At 41.7% G+C, this 19819-nt stretch overlaps 1 protein-coding gene across 2 annotated transcripts in view; it reads right to left on the bottom strand.

Moving 5' to 3' along the window:
* Positions 1 to 1878: 1878 nt before the first annotated feature.
* Positions 1879 to 19819, bottom strand: part of FUT10 (fucosyltransferase 10) — a 111863-nt gene continuing 93922 nt past the window's right edge. Inside the window, exons 4-5 of one of the 2 annotated variants that reach the window (XM_031669480.1) lie at positions 2444 to 2604; positions 1879 to 2011 (exon numbers count right to left, since the gene is read on the bottom strand). In XM_031669480.1, coding sequence (XP_031525340.1) covers positions 1939 to 2011; positions 2444 to 2604 — 234 coding nt within the window. In that variant the 3' untranslated portion in view covers positions 1879 to 1938. Of the gene's footprint in view, positions 2605 to 19819 lie in introns of both variants that reach the window. The other variant, XM_003902627.5, reaches the window with a different exon arrangement.

Genomic DNA, 19819 nt, shown 5'->3' on the forward strand with positions numbered 1-19819 from the left:
AAAAAATTGTCCGGACCTGGTGGCAGGAGTCTGTAATCCCAGCTACTTGGGAGGCTGAGGCAGGAGAATTGTTTGAACCTGGGAGGTGGAGGTTGCAGTGAGCTGAGATCACACCACTGCACTCCAGCCTAGGTGATAGAACAAGACTTCGTCTCAAAAAAAATAAAGTTCTTGAAAACAATCCAAGTAAAGTGTTCTGAAGGACGAAGCAAAATGTTGCATTGTACAAACTCTTTCACAGCCATGAGGCATTCCTCACAACAGTCCTGTGAGGGAGGTTGCTTTCTTAGAATATTTCACAAACAGAGACAGTGAGGTAAAGTGAAAGGTATGGCAAAATGGGATCAACATAGATTAATGATTTTATTTCACTAAATTTGTTCAGGGATACATACTTCAGAAACGCTTAGAGAGGATTTTATCTATGGACTTGATGAAGAACTAAGATGGAACGAGACTGCCTGAAAAGTTGAGGTTTAAGACATACATGCAGCCGCATAAGCACTGGGTATTTGCTTAAGGCATTTATGGAGGAGAACTGAAGTTATCATGATAATATCTTGCCAGAGGCACAAATCACCTCTCAGGCTTTCTTTTGAGGGTTCAAAAACAAAAAACAACTCACTTCATTTTATATGCAATTTAAAATCTGATCTTTAACAAGCAATCCCCCTTTCCAGTCTTTATTTATTTAATATTATCAAATAAAATGGCAGAGAGAAATTCCCTTTCATCCTCAATACTACCCATTAAGTATGCTCCTTCCTCCAAACAGCGTGCTTCCCTTGAATAATATACAGCGGTTCCAAAATAGTTTGTTACCCTCTTTAGTAAAAACATCTACAAAATTAAATTTCTTAAATGTTGATGAACAATTAAGAGTGTTACACAGGGAAAAAAAAACAAAAACAAAAAACCTTCCAAGACCAGCCCAATCACTTCTTTTTAGATGTAAAAACTAAGGCCCATGGAGGTTAAGAGACATGTCCAAGATCATATTTAGTTAATGAAAGAGCTGGGATTAGGAAGAACCCAGTTATAGACACCTTCTCTCACCCAATGTGATCCTTCTGGCTTCTATAAGGAGGTATTGGTTTTCGTTCTCCTTTCTCAGTGCTGGCTGACAAAGCCCAGCCAGAGCTACCTAATGAAGATACTGCTCACTGCCAAGCACACCAAGGGCACAGTCTTCAATAGGAGCCAAAGCTAAGGAGGCACTTGTCAATTCCCCCTCATGCCATGACACAAACATGAGCATCACAGACTCTTCCTGTCCTCTGGCTGCCTTCTGAGGCTTGCAGCTTTCCATAATGAAGAATAGAAACCGTGACACAACAGTGGCAACAGGCTTTTAGTATCATCTAGAAGCCTCCCCTCCCTCACATGGAAAGAAAACGTGAACCAGTGTTTTCCTCCTTGTCTTCTGAGGTGCTCCAGTAGATGCCCCAGACAGGACAGCTCAACCTTCTCTGTGGCAGGATCAGAAATGACAGGAAATGCTTACAAACTGAATGCTGGTGGCTGCCACCATGACAGGCTGCGCATCATCCTACGAACAGACAAATCAGCTTCAGCACAGTCGGAGTTCCTGGGGGTATTCACTTCTACTCTTGCGCTGCTCAAAATGTCCAGGCTGTCCAGACTGAATCATAATCATAGCAATTCTTGATATTATTCTGCTCAGCAGAAGGGATAAGTGGTAACATCTCACTAATCAAAACACACAGGAGTTACTGTGTCTTTACAAGACATTCTACTTTGAAGGGAAAATGGGAGGTGATAGGGCAAGGCATAACTAAAGAAGGTTAGAGAGGTGGCTCAGGGTATGAAGAAGGTAGACACACATATGTTCTTTTCACTTGAAGAGTGGATAGCAGATAAACTTGAAACAGCTTTTATTACTCACTTACATCCCTGGAAACCAACAGATGGGATCTCTCATTTCCAAGTTCTAATGTATTTCATGGTAATGCTCAGCTGCAGGACACCGGGTTTGCCAAATACCAATAAGCTGTTGAGAATGAGGTGAGTATCAAGAATCTACAGCTAGATTGTCTCCCTCCACTGCACAAGGAAAGTGCTCACTTTAGGTGAATTTCCACAAAAGGCAGTAAGTATGTGGGTCCACAGACATGGACATGGAAGATAACCAGTGTTCATAAGAAATATTTCCTTTTTTAGTATAAAAAATATAGAGGCAACCCCTAAGGGTAATTTACATCTACTCTTTGAAAGGGCTCATTATGAGTACTGCAGCAACTAATTATTATCCTGCTGGACAGTCAACAGAATAGCTATTACGGTCAAATATTAAGGCAACCTAGAAAATAAACCTCAAGAAGGCTCTAGTCTGTTTCATTCTGATCGTTTTTGAAATCAGTCCTTGAATACTAGGCCCCAAAACTCTTGAGATGAAAAGTTTTGATTCCTATCAACCAGCCACCTTAGTGCCTGGGCTTCTTTCTTGGATTGTTCAAAGCTGGATATCCACATCTCTCGCAAAGAGCTCAAAGGTAGAGCCCGGAGTGGTGAGAAAGCAAACACTGTGGGCTTTGGGCAACTCAGGTGGGTATCTTCTGCCTTCCATCTTTTGGGTGGTAAGCCCTGCATGAAGAGAAGAGAGAAATGAATTAAAAACATGTGATAAGGAAGCACAATTCCCATGTTCCCATCTCACAATAATGCAACGCAGCCCAGACTTTCCTTAAAGCAACAGCTTTACCCCATGGAGTTAAAGGGGAAAGAAAGCATCTCACATATTACCTCACTTAATTCTTATGGCAAGCATATTAAATAGGTGCTACTACCCCATTTTACAGGAGTGGAAACTAAAGCACAAAAAAGTTACATAAATTGACCCAAACAGTATATACTTAAGATCGAATGTCGTTCTCTTTAGATTCTAAAGCCTCCCCCTCTCTCTGGTTATTTATCTGTTGATTTGTTTATTCCTTTTCCCCCTATTATCCCACCCCTACCCTCCTCCCCATAGGCAAATATTTTAAGATATTTAACACAGTTCTTTATATTTGCATGTAAGTGTATTTGAATACTCATTGCGAAATGTGTTCTCAATCTCTGGGCATTTATTTTTAATATACTTATATGTTATTGTATATCACATTTGTTTGCTACTTTTTCACCACGCACTGTTTTTACGTTTATCTATGTTGTCACATGTTACAACTAATCCCTTGTTTTTAATATATTTCCACTGCACTCAACTGTCCCCAGTACTAAGATGTTTCCACCCAACAATAATGATACCTGACATTTGCATAATACCTCCCAGCTTCAAAATGCCGCCACAAGCTTGGTCTGTGCTCAGTCTCGGCTTATTTCCATGGTCTCCTAACTAACCCCTTGATTCTACGTTTGATCCTCTGCAGACTGCACTCAGCAGCCCTTCTCATTCCAAGTTAAAGTCTAAGTCCTTAAAATGGCCTACATGTTCAGGATTTGACCTTCCAATAATTTAGAAGCGAGAAAGGGAGAAAATTTTTAAAAAGTAAAAGAGAAAAAGGGGAGACAGAAAAACTCCAGAATAACAGAGTGAACACACATATCCAATTTCATTTCCTCCAGAAACGCCATTAAAATGAGAGTAAAAGGACTGTTCTTGAAAGGCATTAACCTGTAACAACTGGGAGAATGGAAGAGGGCAGAAGAGTAACAAAACATAGAACAGGAAAATTAACAACTTCACAGTGGGAAAACCTAGCACATACCACCTGAACCAAGCAATCGAAGCTAATGTTACCAGTTACACATTATGTTGGTATAATGCATCCCCTGATACAGGGGTCCTCAGCTCCCAAGTCATGAACCAGTACTGTTCCATAGCCTATTAGGAATAGGGCTGCAGAGCAGGAGGTGAGCAGCACGCACGTGAGCATTGCTGCCTGAGCTCTGCCTCCTGTCAGATCATCAGCGGCATTAGATTCTCCTAAGAGGGTGAACCTTATTGTGAACTGCACACATGAGGAATCCAGCTTGCTCACTCCTTATAAGCGTCTAATCCCCCACCCACCCACCGGTTTGTGGAAAAACTGTCTTCCACAAAATCAGTCTCTGGTGCCAAAAAGGTTGGGAACAACTGTCCTAATAGGATGCAATGAGAACACGTTTACCTCTGTGGTATTATTCCCCAAAATCCATAACCCAAGTGTTAACATGAGAAGACATTAGACAAACCATATGAAGGGACACTCTACAAAATACTGACCAGTACTCTTCAAAAGTTATTAAAAATAAGAAAAAGCTTGAGCAACCATCACAGATTGGAGGAGACTAATGAAACGTGATGGCTTAATTACAGCCTGGTATCCTGGATTTGATCCTAGAGCAGACAGAGGATGTTACAGAAATATGGCCAAATACGACTAAAGAGAAATATGACTAGACTCTGCAGTTTAGCTAGCAGTAATGTGCCAATAAGAATTTCTTATTGGTGACAAATGTACCACAGTTACATAAAATGACAGCATAAGGGGAAGCCAGGGAAAGGGCATACAGAACTCTGAACTATCTTTAAAAAGTTCTGTAAACAAAATTAAGTTTTTTTAGTAAAAGACAATGGCAAAATGCCTTCAAAATTCTGAGAAAAATGGATGTACATTTTAGTGGTTTACAGTCAGCTAACCTATTGCTTAAATTTAGGGTAGAATGAAGACATTTTCTTTCCTTTCTTTCTTTTTTTTTTTTTTTTTTGAGAGGGAGTCTCGCTGTGTCCCCCAGGCAGGAGTGCAGTGGCGCGATCTCGGCTCACTGCAACCTCCACCTCTTGGGTTCCAGTGAGTCTCCTGCCTCAGCCTCCCAAGTAGCTGAGACTACAGGTGCCTGCCACTATGTCCGGCTAATTTTTTTTTTTTTTTTTTTTTTTTTGTATTTTTAGTAGAGACGAGGTTTCACCATGTTGGTCAGGTTGGTCTTGAAATCCTGACCTCAGGTGATCCACCCGCCTCAGCCGCCCAAAGTGCTGGGAATACAGGTGTGAGCCACCGCGCTCGGCTGAAATGAAGAAATTTTCATACATTCTCCCATGTACCTCTTCTCAGGAAACGACTGGAGAGTATGATCATCCAAAACAAGAGAATAAACTAAGAAAACAGGAGACATAGCATGCAGGAAACAGATGTCAACAGAAGAGAAAAAAAGAAAAGAAAGAAAATTCCCAAAATGCTGGGGAAGTGACATCTCAGGCTGCTGCTCCACACTAAGGTAGAGGACAATGAGCACACATGGGAGTGGGTCAGAGGCTCTGGGAGAGATCCCTTCCACAAAGTCAAGAGAGCTGGACACCTGCCGTATCTCAGCATCTTCAGAGGAGAGTTAAACAATCAACAAAGACTGAATGACTGACAGGTACATGGAAAAATAATCAAATAAGAAGGCAAATATTACCTGGGAAAAAAACAAAAAACTGTATATCTAAGAGGGAAAATGATAGTGTACTACATGGTTTATTTTTTAATAATAGTCACATAGTTATAATCAAACACTGAAATTTTTTAAAAAGTATGTAAATGTGTTACTTTGTAGAAACAGAGAGTAAATAGGCCAGGTGTGGTGGCTCACTCCTGTAATCCCAGAATTTTGGGAGGCCAAGGCAGGTGGATAATTTGAGGTGAAGAGTTCAAGCCCAACATGGTGAAACCCTGGCCAACATGGTGAAACCCTGTCTGTACCAAAAATACAAAAATTAGCCGGGCGTGCTGGCATGTGCCTGTAATCTCAGCTACTCAGGAGGCTGAGGCAGGAGAATCACTTGAGCCCAGGAGACAGAGGTTACAGCGAGCCAAGATCATGCCACTGCACGCCAGCCTGGATGACACAGTAAGACTCCATCTCAAGGAAAAAAAAAAAAAAAACAGAAAAAGAAACATTAGATACCAAAAAAATTAAATAATTAGCTAAATATTTTGGTTGCTTCTTGTGGAAGGGCACAAAAGGGAAAAGAAGTGGAAGACTGCTGTTTTTATTAATTAACTTTGTAGAAATAATTGATTCTTCAACCTACATGCATGTATATATTTTTCTTTAAAAAAAAAACTGTCTTAACGAGAAGACAGTCCATTATGTGTCAGGTTTATAATAATCAGAATCTTCATCCGTCCCAAATTTAGAAAGCATAGCAGAAAAACCAGCTTGGAAATATAAAAATGTGGGTGCTACCTATGATTGGCTCAATATATTTTCTTTTCCCATAGGAAATATATGAGGAGATACTAGGAGTATTTAGTGTGAAGAGGTGATGACTCTGAGCGAACAGAGTTTGTCTTCAAGCAAAGAAGTCCCTTCAAGTGAAGGGACTATGTAAGTGGAAGTGTGAATTAACTTGTTTGGTAAAATGTGAAGGATAGAGATTGCCAAGTCCTCCTTTCTCTTGGGAACCACTGATGGAATATCATGAAGTCTCATTTCCAAGGGCCTAGACCTTGAGCAGGGATTCCTTACGAAGCACAGAGAACCAGAGTGCAAACTGAAACTGCAAACCATTAGGAATGCTAAGACTTAAAATCTGGGAAATCTATGAATACCAAGTTCAAAGGACCAAAGGTAGGCTCAAAATTGTGATTACGTTAGCCAGAGTTCATAGCAGGATAGAGTCTGGATTTGAAGCAAGAGCAGAACAAAATCAAGTAAGGAGATGCAAAACAACTTTCAACTTTTGAGAGGCCACTGTTCACCCCTATTGGCTGGTAGGTATAGACGCCAGACTGTATCCTGCCAAACTGAGGAATCAGAGCAGGTAGCTAAGAATTGACTATAAAGGCCAGGCACAGTGGCTCACATCTGTAACCTCAGCAATTTGGGAGGCCGAGGCAGGCGGATCACGAGGTCAGGAGTTCAAGACCAGCCTGGCCAACATAGTGAAACCCCATCTCTACTAAAAATATTAAAAATTAGCTGGGCATGGTGGCATATGCCTGTAATCCCAGTTACTCAGGAGGCTGAGGCAGAAGAATCACTTGAACCTGGAAGGCAGAGGTTGCAGCGAGCTGAGATCACGCCATTGCACTCCAGCCTGGGCAACAGTGCAAGACTCCGTCTCAAAAAAAAAAAAAAGAATTGACTATAAAAGGGGAAGTTTCAGTTCAATAGAAAGAATCATAACTGTCAAAACAAACAAAAGATAAAATAAGCTACCTTTAAAAAGAATGAAATCACCAACACTGAAAATGCCCCAGCACAAATTAATGGACGCCTTGTTCATGATACTCGAGCCATCAGTCAGCTGGTAATTGTACGGATCACATAACCTTCCATGGTCTTCCCAACCCTGACCTTGCATAACTGTTTATATGAGAAAGTCAGTAATAATACCCTATTTCCTTGCCTTCCCACTCAGGAGAGGAGCCCATTAAGTGTAGGATAAAGTTCCAACTCAAGGTGACATCACAGAGAAAAGAATCTTATGAAATGAACTCTTTTCACTCTAATATTCTGCCAGAAATATTTCACAGTGTGACCCGAAGGAAGTGTGTCTGATGAAGTAGTTATGACAGTTTTAGAAGTAACTTTAGTTTCAGCATCCCTTTCCAGCTGAGGTCTCAGGCAGAAAAACCAACTGTTTCTAAAGTATGATTTTTAAAAGATTTTGTTTCCGAAGAGAACATGGTTCCTAGCAATGAGAAAAATACAGATAATCCTCAAATTCATAACTTCTTGAGCCCATCAGGGAACTGAATTCCAGAGGGTGACAAAGCCCCTTTGAGGAAAGATGGATAATCTGTTTCACCTTTGGCAGAACACAGGAGAAGAGGTGATCACCATAAAAACAGGTCGCAAGAAATCAGTTAAAATTTTAATAAATTCTTAGCAGTGGAGTAACCATATCAGCTAGAATAGCTGGGATGCCCAGACACAAAAATGAGAGTTCAAACTCATCAAAAGCTCTTTTCTATGGGCCTCATCAAATGCTCAGAAGGAAGACTGGGGGCAGCACAGGATTGGAAAGGATCCCCCTCCTTGGCACAGTGCAGTGGTTGATCTTTCTCTGCTAGGGGACATTCAGGAAGCCTTTCCACCCTCCCCAGACCTTTTCCCCATAAATGTAAAAGCCTTAAGCCACTGCGGGAGTGGTAGCACACCATTCTGCTCCCAGATCCAAGGGAAAAATCTATTACTTCTGGGGGAGAGGGAGAAGTAAAACTCCTCTTTCTCATGATTGGGGGCAGGATGGAAACCATTTTGGGCCTAGGATCCTATCATGATACCAGAAGTTACACCACTGGAGAGGGGCATAAACTCTCCCTCCAAACTAACCACAGATACAAGGCAGAGCTTGGCTGCCAAGGGAAGAAAAGGCAAGGACACTGGAAAAGCTTCACCCCTGAGACCCAGGAATCCAGAACCTGCCTAAGCCTGAGGCTGTGAAGATAGCAAAGAAGTTGCCCTACTCCCAACATAAGCCTACTGCTAAGGAATGAGTAACAGGAGTTTGCTGGTGGGGAGAAGCAAGAATATTGAAATAGACCTCATCTGTGGCATAGCAATGCAGGAATTGCTAAAAGCTGAGGGTGGAGGAGAAATACTGAGAAAACCTCTTTAACACCCCAGGCCCCACTTTAAACATAGGCAATACCAGTGCTTAGCTACTGGATAATTATTATTACTGGAAACACTTGAAACCTGGGGAACACAAAAGGTAACAATAGCAACACAAAATCCAAATCTAGCTCAACTCTTTACTAAACTGACTCTACCTCCCTAATATGGTTTGGTTTTGTGTCCCCACCCAAAAGTCATCTTGAATTGTAATCCCCATGTGTCAAGGGAGGGAACTGGTGGGAGGCGATTGGATCATGGGAGTGATCTCCCTCATGCTGTTGTCGGGATAGTGAGTTCTCACGAGATCTGATGGTTTAAATGTGTGGCATTTCCTCTTTCTCTCCCTCTCTCCCTCCCTCCCCTCCTGCTTTGCCATGGTAAGATGTGTTTGCTTCCTCACTTTGCTTTCCGCCATGATTCTAAGTTTCCCAAGGCCTCCCTCGCCATGCAGAACTGTGAGTCAATTAAACCTCTTTCCTTATAAATTACCCAGTCTTGGTTGGTTCTTTATAAGCAGTGGGAAAATGGAGTAATACACATCCCTCCTCCCCCACCCACACACATTAACAGCCTTGACAGAAAAGAGGCATGTCCATTGCCACACATAAACATTGATTTCAGTCTCTATGCTTTTGTACATAATGTCCAGGAAACAAACAAACAAAAAAAAACATCATGAAACACATAAAAAGAGGGAAAAAAAAAAAAAACACTATCAAGAGATAAAGCCATCAACAGAACCAGACTCATAAATGACTCAGATGTTGGAACTATCAGGCAGGAACTTTAAACTACCATTAATATGTTAAAGAATATAGTAGAAGGCTGGGCGCGGTGGCTCACATCTGTAATCCCAGCACTTTGGGAAGCCAAGGCAGGTGGATCACGAGGTCAGGAGTTCTAGACCAGCATGGCCAACATGGCAAAACCCCGTCTCTACTAAAAATACAAAAATTAGCCAGGCATGGTGGCATGCACCTGTAGTCCCGGCTAGTCAGGATGCTGAGACAGGATAATTGCTTGAATCCAGGAGGCAGAGGTTGCAGTGAGCCAAGATCATACCACCGCACTCCAGCCTGGGCAACAGAGTGAGACTCTGTCTAAAAAAAAAAAAAAAAAAAAAAAAAAATTGAGGGGGGGATGCCAAGATGGCTGAATAGGAACAGCTCCAGCCTCCAGCTCCCAGCATGAGTGACACAGAAGAGGGGTGATTTCTGCATGTCCAACTGAGGTACCGGGTTCATCTCACTGGGGTGTGTTGAACAGTCGGTGCAGGACAGTAGGTGCAGCCCAACGAGAGAGAGCCGAAGCAGGGCGAGGCAGCGCCTCACCTGGGAAGTGCAAGGGGGAATGGAATTCCTTTTCCTAGCCAAAGGAAACCGTGACACACAACATCTGGAAAATCGAGTCACTCCCACCTAATACTGTGCCTTTCCAAGGGTCTTAGCAAACAGCACACCAGGAGATTATATCCTGTGCCTGGCTCAGAGGGTCCCACACCCATGGAGCCTCCCTCATTGCTAGCACAGCAGTCTGAGATCTAACTGCAAGGCAGTAGGGAGGCTGGGGTAAGGTCACCCACCATTGCTGAGGCTTAAGTAGGTAAACAAAGTGACCGGGAAGCCACTCAGCTCAAGGAGGCCTCGTCAGCTCAAGGAGGCCTGCATGCCTCTGTAGACTCCACCTCTGGGGACAGGGCATAGCTAAACAAAAGCAGCAGAAACCTCTGCAGATGTAAATGTCCCTGTCTGACAGCTTTGAAGAGAGTAGTGATTCTCCCAGCACAGAGGTTGAGATCTGAGAACGGACAGACTGACTGCTCAAGTGGGTCCCTGACCCTTGAGTAGCCCAATTGGGAGACCCTAACTTGGAGTAGCCTAACTGGAGTGGACCTCAAGCAAACTCCAACAGACCTGCAGCTGAGGGTCCTGACTGTTAGAAGGAAAACTAACAAACAGAAAGGACATCCACACCAAAACCCTATCTGTACATCACCATCATCAAAGACCAAAGGTAGATAAAACCACAAAGATGGGGAAAAAGCAATGCAGAAAAGCTAAAAATTCAAAAAATCACAGCGCCTCTTCCCCTCCAAAGGAACGCAGCTCCTCACCAGCAACGGAACAAACCTGGACGGAGAATGACTTTAACGAGTTCAGAGAAGAAGACTTCAGTCAATCAAACTTCTCAGAGCTAAAGGAGGAACCATAAACCAAGCACAAAGAAACTAAAAACCTTGAAAAAAGATTTGACGAATGGATAACTAGAATAACCAATGCAGAGAAGTCCATAAACGAACTGATAGACATAAAAACCATGACACGAGAACTACGAGACAAATGCACAAGCTTCAGTAACTGACTCGATCAACTGGAAGAAAGAGTATCAGTGATTGAAGATCAAATGAATTAAATGAAGCGAGAAGAGAAGTTAAGAGAAAAAAGAGTGAAAGGAAATGAACAAAGCCTCCAAGAAATGTGGGATTATGTGAAAAGACCAAATCTATGTCTGATTGGTGTACCTGAAAGTGACGGGGAGAATGGAACCAAGTTGGAAAACACTCTGCAGGATATTATCCAGGAGAACTTCCCCAACCTAGTAAGGCAGGCTAACATTCAAATTCAGGAAATACAGAGAACGCCACAAAGACACTCCTCGAGAAGAGCAACTCCAAGATACATAATTGTCAGATTCACCAAAGTTGAAATGAAGGAAAAAATCTTAAGGGCAGCCAAAGAGAAAGGTCGGGTTACCCACAAAGGGAAGCCCATCAGACTAACAGCAGATCTCTTGGCAGAAACCCTACAAGCCAGAAGAGAGTGGGGGCCAATATTCAACATTCTTAAAGAAAATAATTTTCAACCCAGAAGTTCATATCCAGCCAAACTAAGTTTATAAGTGAAGGAGAAATAAAATCCTTTACAGAAAAGCAAATGCTGAGAGATTTTGTCACCACCAGGCCTGCCCTACAAGAACTCCTGAGGGAAGCACTAAACGTGGAAAGGAACAACTAGTACCAGCCATTGCAAAAAGATGCCAAAATATAAAGACCACTGATGCTAGGAAGAAACTGCATCAACTAACGAGCAAAATAACCAGCTAACATCATAATGAAAGGATCGAATTCACACATAACAATATTAACCTTAAATGTAAATGGGCTAAAGGGTTCAATTAAAAGACATAGACTGGCAAATTGGATAAAGAGTCAAGATCCATCAGTTTGCTGTATTCAGAAGACCTATCTCACGTGCAGAGACACACATAGGCTCAAAATAAAGGGATGGAGGAAGATCTACCAAGCAAATGGAAAACAAAAAAGGCAGGGGTTGCAATACTAGTCTCTGATAAAACAGACTTTAAACCAACAGAGATCAAAAGAGACAAAGAAGGCCATTACATAATGGTAAAGGGATCAATTCAATAAGAAGAGCTAACTATCCTAAATATATATGCACCCAATACAGGAGCACCCAGATTCATAAAGCAAGTCCTTAGAGACTTACAAAGAGACTTAGACTCCCATACAATAATAATGGGAGACTTTAACACCCCACTCTCAAATGAGACAGATCAACGAGACAGAAGGTTAACAAGAATATCCAGGACTTGAACTCAACTCTGCACCAAGCAGACCTAATAGACATCTATAGAACTCTCCACCCCAAATCAACAGAATATACATTCTTCTCAGGACCACATCACACTTATTCTAAAACTGACCACATAGTTGGAAGTAAAGCACTCCTCAGCAAATGTGAAACAACAGAAATCACAACAAACTGTCTCTCAGACCACAGTGCAATCAAACTAGAACGCAGGACTAAGAAACTCAATCAAAACCACTCAACTACATGGAAACTGAACAACCTGCTCCTGAATGACTACTGGGTACATAACGAAATGAAGGCAGAAACAAAGATGTTCTTTGAAACCAATGAGAACAAAGATACATCATACCAGAGTCTCTGGGACACATTTAAAGCAGTGTGTAGAGGGAAATTTATAGCACTAAATGCCCACAAGAGAAAGCAGGAAAGATCTAAAATCGACACCCTAACATCACAATTAAAAGAACTAGAGAAGCAAGAGCAAACACATTCAAAAGCTAGCAGAAGACAAGAAATAACTAAGATCAGAGCAGAACTGAAGGAGATAGAGACACAAAAACCCTCCAAAAAAATCAATGAATCCAGGAGCTGGTGTTTTGAAAAGATCAACAAAATTGATAGACCACTAGCAAGACTAATAAAGAAGAAAAGAGAAAAGAATCAAATAGATGCAATAAAAAATGATAAAGGGTATATCACCACTGATCCCACAGAAATAAAAACTACCATCAGAGAATACTATAAACACCTCTACGCAAATAAACTAGAAAACCTGGAAGAAATGGATAATTTCCTGGACACTTACACTCTTCCAAGACTAAACCAGGAAGAAGTTGAATCCCTGAAGAGACCAATAGCAGGCTCTGAAATTGAGGCAATAATTAATAGCCTACCAACCAAAAAAAGTCCAGGACCAGGCGGATTCACAGCTGAATTCTACCAGAGGTACAAGGAGGAGCTGGTACCATTCCTTAAAACTATTCCAATCAATGGAAAAAGAGAATCCTCCTAACTCATTTATGAGGCCAACAACATCATTGACACAAGCCTGGCAGAGACATAACAACAACAAAAAGAATTTTAGAACAATATATCCCAATGAACATTAATGCAAAATCCTCAATAAAATACTGGCAAACCAAATCAGCAGCACATCAAAAGGTTATCACCATGATCAAGTGGGCTTCATCCCTGGGATGCAAGGCTGGTTCAACATACACAAACCAATTAGTAATCCAGCATATAGAAAGCAGAACCAAGACAAAAAACCATGATTATCTCAATAGATGCAGAAAAGGCCTTTGACGAAAATTCTAACAGCCCTTCATGCTAAAACTCTCAATAAATTGGGTGTGATGGAACATATCTCAAAATAATAAAGAGCTATTTATGACCAAACCATAGCCAATATCATACTGAATGGGCAAAAACTGTAAGCAGTCACCTTAAAACTGGCACAAGACAGGATGCCTCTCTCACCACTCCTATTCAACATAGTGTTGGAAGTTCCTGGCCAGGGCAATCAGTCAAAGAGAAAGAAATAAGGATGTTCAATTAGGAAAAGTCAAATTGTCCTGTTTGCAGGCGACTGTCTATTTAGATGATTGTCTATTTAGAAAACCCCATTGTCTCAGCCCAAAATCTCCTCAAGCTGATAAGCAACTTCAGCAAAGTCTCAGGATACAAAATCAATATGCAAAAATCACAAGCATTCTTATACACCAATAACAGACAAACGAAGGCCAAATCATGAATGAACTCCCATTCACAATTGCTTCAAAGAGGATAAAATACCTAGAATCCAACTTACAAGAGATGTAAGGACATCTTCAGAACTACAAACCACTGCTCAGTGAAATAAAGAGACACAAACAAATGGAAGAACATTCCATGCCATGGATAGGAAGAATCAATATAAGTGAAAATGGCCATACTGTCCAAGGTAATGTATATAGATTCAATGCAGATCCACATTAAGCTACCAATGACTTTCTTCACAGAATTGGAAAAAACACTTTCAAGTTCATATATGGAACCAAAAAACCCCTGCCAAGACAATCCCTAAGACAAAAAGAACAAAGCTGGAGGCATCAAGCTACCTGATTTCAGACTATACTAAAGGCTACAGTAACCAAAACAGCATGGTACTGGTACCAAAACAGAGATATAGACCAATGGAACAGAACAGAGTCCTCAAGAAGCTTCATGCATCTACAACCATCTGATCTTTGACAAAACCTGACAAAAACAAGAAATGGGGAAAAGTTCTCTATTTATAAATGGTACTGGGAAAACTGGCTAGCCAAAGTAGAAAGTTGAAAAGAACTGCATCCCTTCCTTACTCCCTATGCAAAATCAATTCAAGATGGATTAGAGACTTAAATGTTAGACCTAAAACCATAAAAACCTAAGAGAAGAAAACCTAGGCAATACCATTCAGGACATAGAGCATGGGCAAAGGACTTCATGTCTAAAACACCAGCTGTAATGGCAACAAAGCCAGCATTGACAAATGGGATCTAATTAAACTAAAGGCTTCTGCACAGCAAAGAAACTACAATCAGGTGACAGGCAACCTACAGAATGGGAAAATTTTTTGCAATCTACTCATCTGACAAAAGGGGCTAATATCCAGAGACATACAAGAACTCAGAACAAATTTACAAAACAACCCCATCAACAAGTGGGCAAGGATATGAACAGACACTTCTCAAAAGAAGACATTTATGCAGCAAGCGGACACATGAAAAATGCCCATCATCACTAGCCATCGGAAAATGCAAATCAAAATCACAATGAATACCATCTCACACCAGTTAGAATGGCAATCATTAAAAAGTCCAAAGGAAACAACAGGTGCTGGAGGATGTGGAGAAATAGGAACCTTTTTACACTGTTGGTGGGAGTGTAAAATTAGTTCAACCATTGTAAGAGAACAGTGTATGGCGATTCCTCAAGGATCTAGAACTAGAAATACCATTTGACCCAGCCATCCCATTACTGGGTATATACCCAAAGGATCATAAATCATGCTGCTATAAAGACACATGCACCACGTATGTTTATTCTTGCGGCACACTATTCCTAAAAGCAAAAGACTTGGAACCAACCCAAATGTCCATCAGTGACAGACTGGATAGAAGAAAATGTGGCACATATACACCATGGAATACTATGCAGCCATAAAAAGGATGAGTTTGTGTCCTTTGTAGGGGCGTGGATGCAGCCTGGGGGCTCCCATCATTCTCCAGCAAACCTTCTCGCCAAGAACAGAAAACCAAACACCATGTTCTCTCACTCATAGGTAGGAGTGAATAATGAATCACTTGGACACAGGAAAGGGAACATCACACACCAGGGCCTGTTGTGGGGAGGGGGGAGGGATAGCATTAGGAGATATACCTAATGTAAATGACGAGTTAATGGGTGCCGCACACCAACATGGCACATGTATACATATGTAACAAACCTGCACGTTGTGCCCATCTACCCTAGAACATAAAGTATAATTTTAAAAATACATATTTTATATATATATATATAGTAGAAAAGGGAGACAATATGCATGATATGCATGAACCTAAGGGGAATTTCAGCAGGGAGATGTAATATAAAATAAGAGTCAAATGGAAATGCTAGGTTTCTGCAGCTAAAGAGATGGTGAATTAGGTGATCCCTAGCTAGTTTCAATTCTGACATTGCATGATTCTAAGACCACCACTTTAAGAAGGTAAGAGAAGATAAATAAGAAAATGGATGGTTTATATGTAGAAAACATGAGATAACAATCTCCCATTTGGAATTGTTCCTTCTCATCTTCAACTTAAAACACAAAAAATGATCATGTACAGTGGCTCATGCCTATAATCCCAACACTTTGGGAGGCCAAGGTGGAAGGATTGCTTGAGGTCAGAAGTTCAAAACCAGCCTGGGCAACATAGCAAGACCCTGTCTCTACAAAAATAAAAGTTACAAAATTAGGCATGGTGGCGCATGCTGTAGTCCCGGCTACTCAGGAGGCTGAGGCAGGAGGACTCCTTGAGTCCAGCAGTTCAAGACTGCAGTGAGCTATGATTGCACCACTGCACTCCAGCCTGAGTGATAGAATGAGACCCTGTCTCAAAAAAAAAAAGGCCAGGCACTGTGGCTCACGCCTGTAATCCCAGCACTTTGGAGGGCCAAAGCAGAAGGATGGCTTGACCCCAGGAGTTTGAGACCAGCAGGGACAACATAGTGAGACTCCAACTTTACAGAAAAACTTTAAAAAATTAACCAGGCATGGTGACATGCACCTGTAATCCTAGCTACTCAGGAGGATGAGATGGAAGGATCACTTGAGTCCAGGAAGTCGAAGCTATAGTGAACCATGACCACACAACTGCACTTCAGCCTGGGCAACAGAGCAAGACCCTGTCTCAATCAATCAATCAAAATTTTATATGTACATATAAAATATATAAAGCAATGGAAAATTACTACAGGCAACTCCAGTTAAAAAGTAAATTCTATTAACCTTAAGACAGATTGTCTGTTTTGCTCACTTTAAATACAGACAGGAAATCAAATTATCTTGTCTTTTAGTCCTTTCATACTAAATCTTTTTTTCTAGAAGCCTTCGCCCATTTTTATAGCTTATCATTCTAACTAAAAAAGAAATCCAAACTATTTAAAACATCACGTTTAATCTGTAGGAAGAAAAATTTTGACCAAAGGTACATCTATCTTTGAACAACTGACATCGTGATACAGGAAGTATAAGATCTTACCCTTCATAGATAGTAGATAAAAGTTTGTTCAAAGAAAGGTGATACAGGAAGTGTAAGGTCTTACCCTTCATAGATAGTAGATAAAAGTTTGTTCAAAGAAAGGACATGTAAAATAGTTCATGCTCTCCTAGTAAGTGCCCATTTGATGATGTAGGGTTATTACTTCCGGTGGTGATTTAGTACCAAAGGATGTTTTATGCTAGAAAGCTTTAAAATGAAGAGAGTGCACTTAAATGCAGCGTTTGTTACGAGTTCATCATCTTAGCATGGTAGTTAATGGAATCACTGTAACAGCTGTATTCTGATACTGTGGCAGTAGTACTAACAGCTGGCTGCCAGTGATTAAGATGGCCTTTTGGAAGACTCTCGTAGAATATTTACCAAAAGTATCCAGATCTCCCACGTTAGAGAATTTTTCCTTCACAGTGCACAAAGCTTATTCCTTTATTTAATAATGTCTATCTAAATTGTAAGCCCTATGACAAGGGACCATGTCTTTTCTTGCTTACCATTATCTAGCACAATAACGCCCAAATCAGAGTGCACCTTCAATACAATTTTTTTCAACTACTTTGTTTAATAAATAAAATAGTCTGGGCACAGTGGCTAACACATGCAATCCCAGCACTTTGGGAGGCTGATCGGGCGCATTGCTTGAGCTAAGGACTTTGAGACCAACCTGGGCAACATGGCAAAACTCCATCTCTACAAAAAATACAAAAATTTGCTAGGCATGGTGGCATGCGCCTGAAGTCCCAGCTACTTGGGAGGCTGAGGTGGGAGGACCACTCAAGCCTGGGAGTTGGGAGGTTACAGTGAGCCGAGATCGCATTACTGTACTCCAGCCTGGGTGATAGAGACCCTGTCTCAATCAATCAATCAATTGGAGACTTTCAAATAAAAATGATTGACTAGACACACACTTTTAATTCCCTCCTGAAATCCCATAAAATGACAGTAAGGTGTTTTTTTATTATGGCATAGATTCCTGAAGAAAAACAAAATGATAAAGAAAACAAAAAATTTTGGAAGTTGCAAAGTTAACAGATGGGTGGCAAATGACTTAGTTGATGTGAGAAAGCTGAGTTCTAAGAAGCAGCGGGAAAGCAGAAAAGCAACTCAACGTTCACTGCAGCATGCACAAGATGCTGCAGAATTTGGTGGCACACAGAACCTCTGGAAATGGATGTAAAGAAGGGGCTGAAAGGGAAGTGGCTGCCCGTTTTGTAGGAGGCAACTGAAGACCCAAATCATCACTGTGCACAAGCAAGAACTGATGTTCTCCTACCCCAGCAGCAGTTGAGTATCGTCCAAAGAAACTTAACAGTAGATCATTAGACTAGGGGAGAGCAGGCATGAACGAGGGTAAGAGTACCACCGTCTAGCGCATTCCTGAACTTCTCAACTTCATCTATTCCTTGCTCCACCTGCGCAGAGCTCTGGCTAACAGCACACCTCACCTCCTTCCATGTGACTTCCTGCCCTAGAATTTAACTGTTGGAGTCACTGTGGAACTCTTCTCAGCACTCATATCACACACGTGCAACCCAAAATGTGGAGCGAGTTAGGACCAGTGGGGCAAATTTTGGACCACGGAGAAAGCAGGGCCCATGGATCAATTTTTTCCCCTTCCTTACCTGGAAGGACTGATCCCAAGTGCAGTATATGCATCTCAGGGGCAGGGTCCTGAGGATGAACCAATCACTCCCACTTAACACTCAGCTGAGTAACATCCTCGCATTGCCCTCCCTCCTTCCCTGGTTCACTCCCCTGTTCCTCCCTCCAACCCTCTAGGACTGCACTCCCTAACAGAATCACGGCACAGATGCCTCTGCTTCCCTTTTTGTTCTCTGTGGAAGCCAGGTTAAGATCGTTGGTACCAAGAGTGGCGCTAAAGAGCATTATTCACCTGATGGCAATAAAAGCCCCATCACTGGTGGTCAATCCCTGTTAAAATTAATATCACCTGCTTTATCACCAGCATTCATCACCTAAGTGAGAAAGAGGCCCTACTCTGAGAAGAAATAGCTTATATACTAAGAGAAACAGCAAAGGCTAGGGTGTACTGTCAAGAACTGGGTAAGTGGCCAGGCGCAGTGGCTCCTACCTGTAATCTCAGCACTTTGGGAGGCTGAGGTGGGAGGATCACTTGAAGTCAGGAGTTCAAGACCAGCCTGGCCAACATGTTGAAACCCCCGTCTCAACTAAAAAACACAAAAATTAGCTGGGTGTAGTGGCCCGTGCCTGTAATCCCAGCTACTCGGGAAGCTGAGGCAGAAGAACAGCTTGAACCCTGGGAGGTGGAGGCTGCAGTGAGCTGAGATCATGGGCAACAGAGCGAGACTCTGTCTCAAAAAAAAAAAAAAAAAAAAAAAGGGCCATGTGCAGTTGTGTCCACGCACTTTGGGAGGGGGCAAGGCAGGTGGATCACCTGAAGTCAGGAGTTCGAGACCAGCCTGGCCAACATAGTGAAACCCTGTCTCTACTAAAAAAAATACAAAAATTAGCCAGGAGTGGTGGTGGGCACCTGTAATCCCAGCTACTCTGGAGGCTGAGGCAGGAGAATTACTTGAACTCGGGAGGCAGAGGTTGCAGTGACCCAAGATCATGCCATTGCACTACAGCCTGGGCAACAAGAGCAAAACTGCATCTCAACAAAAAAGAAAAAAAAAAAAAAACCTAAAAAAATGCAATTGGAATGTTCCTAACACAAAGAAGTGATAAATGTTTGAGGTCATGGATACCCCAGTTACTCTGATTTGGTCCTTACACATTGCATGCCTGTATCAAATCATCACACGTACCCCCATAAATATATATAACTAGTATTCACCTATAATAATTACAAATAAAGAGTTAAACAAAAATTGAGGAAAATGGTCAGAAAGC

Source organism: Papio anubis, chromosome 8, assembly GCF_008728515.1.
Source record: "Papio anubis isolate 15944 chromosome 8, Panubis1.0, whole genome shotgun sequence".
NCBI classification, from domain to species: Eukaryota; Metazoa; Chordata; class Mammalia; order Primates; family Cercopithecidae; genus Papio; species Papio anubis.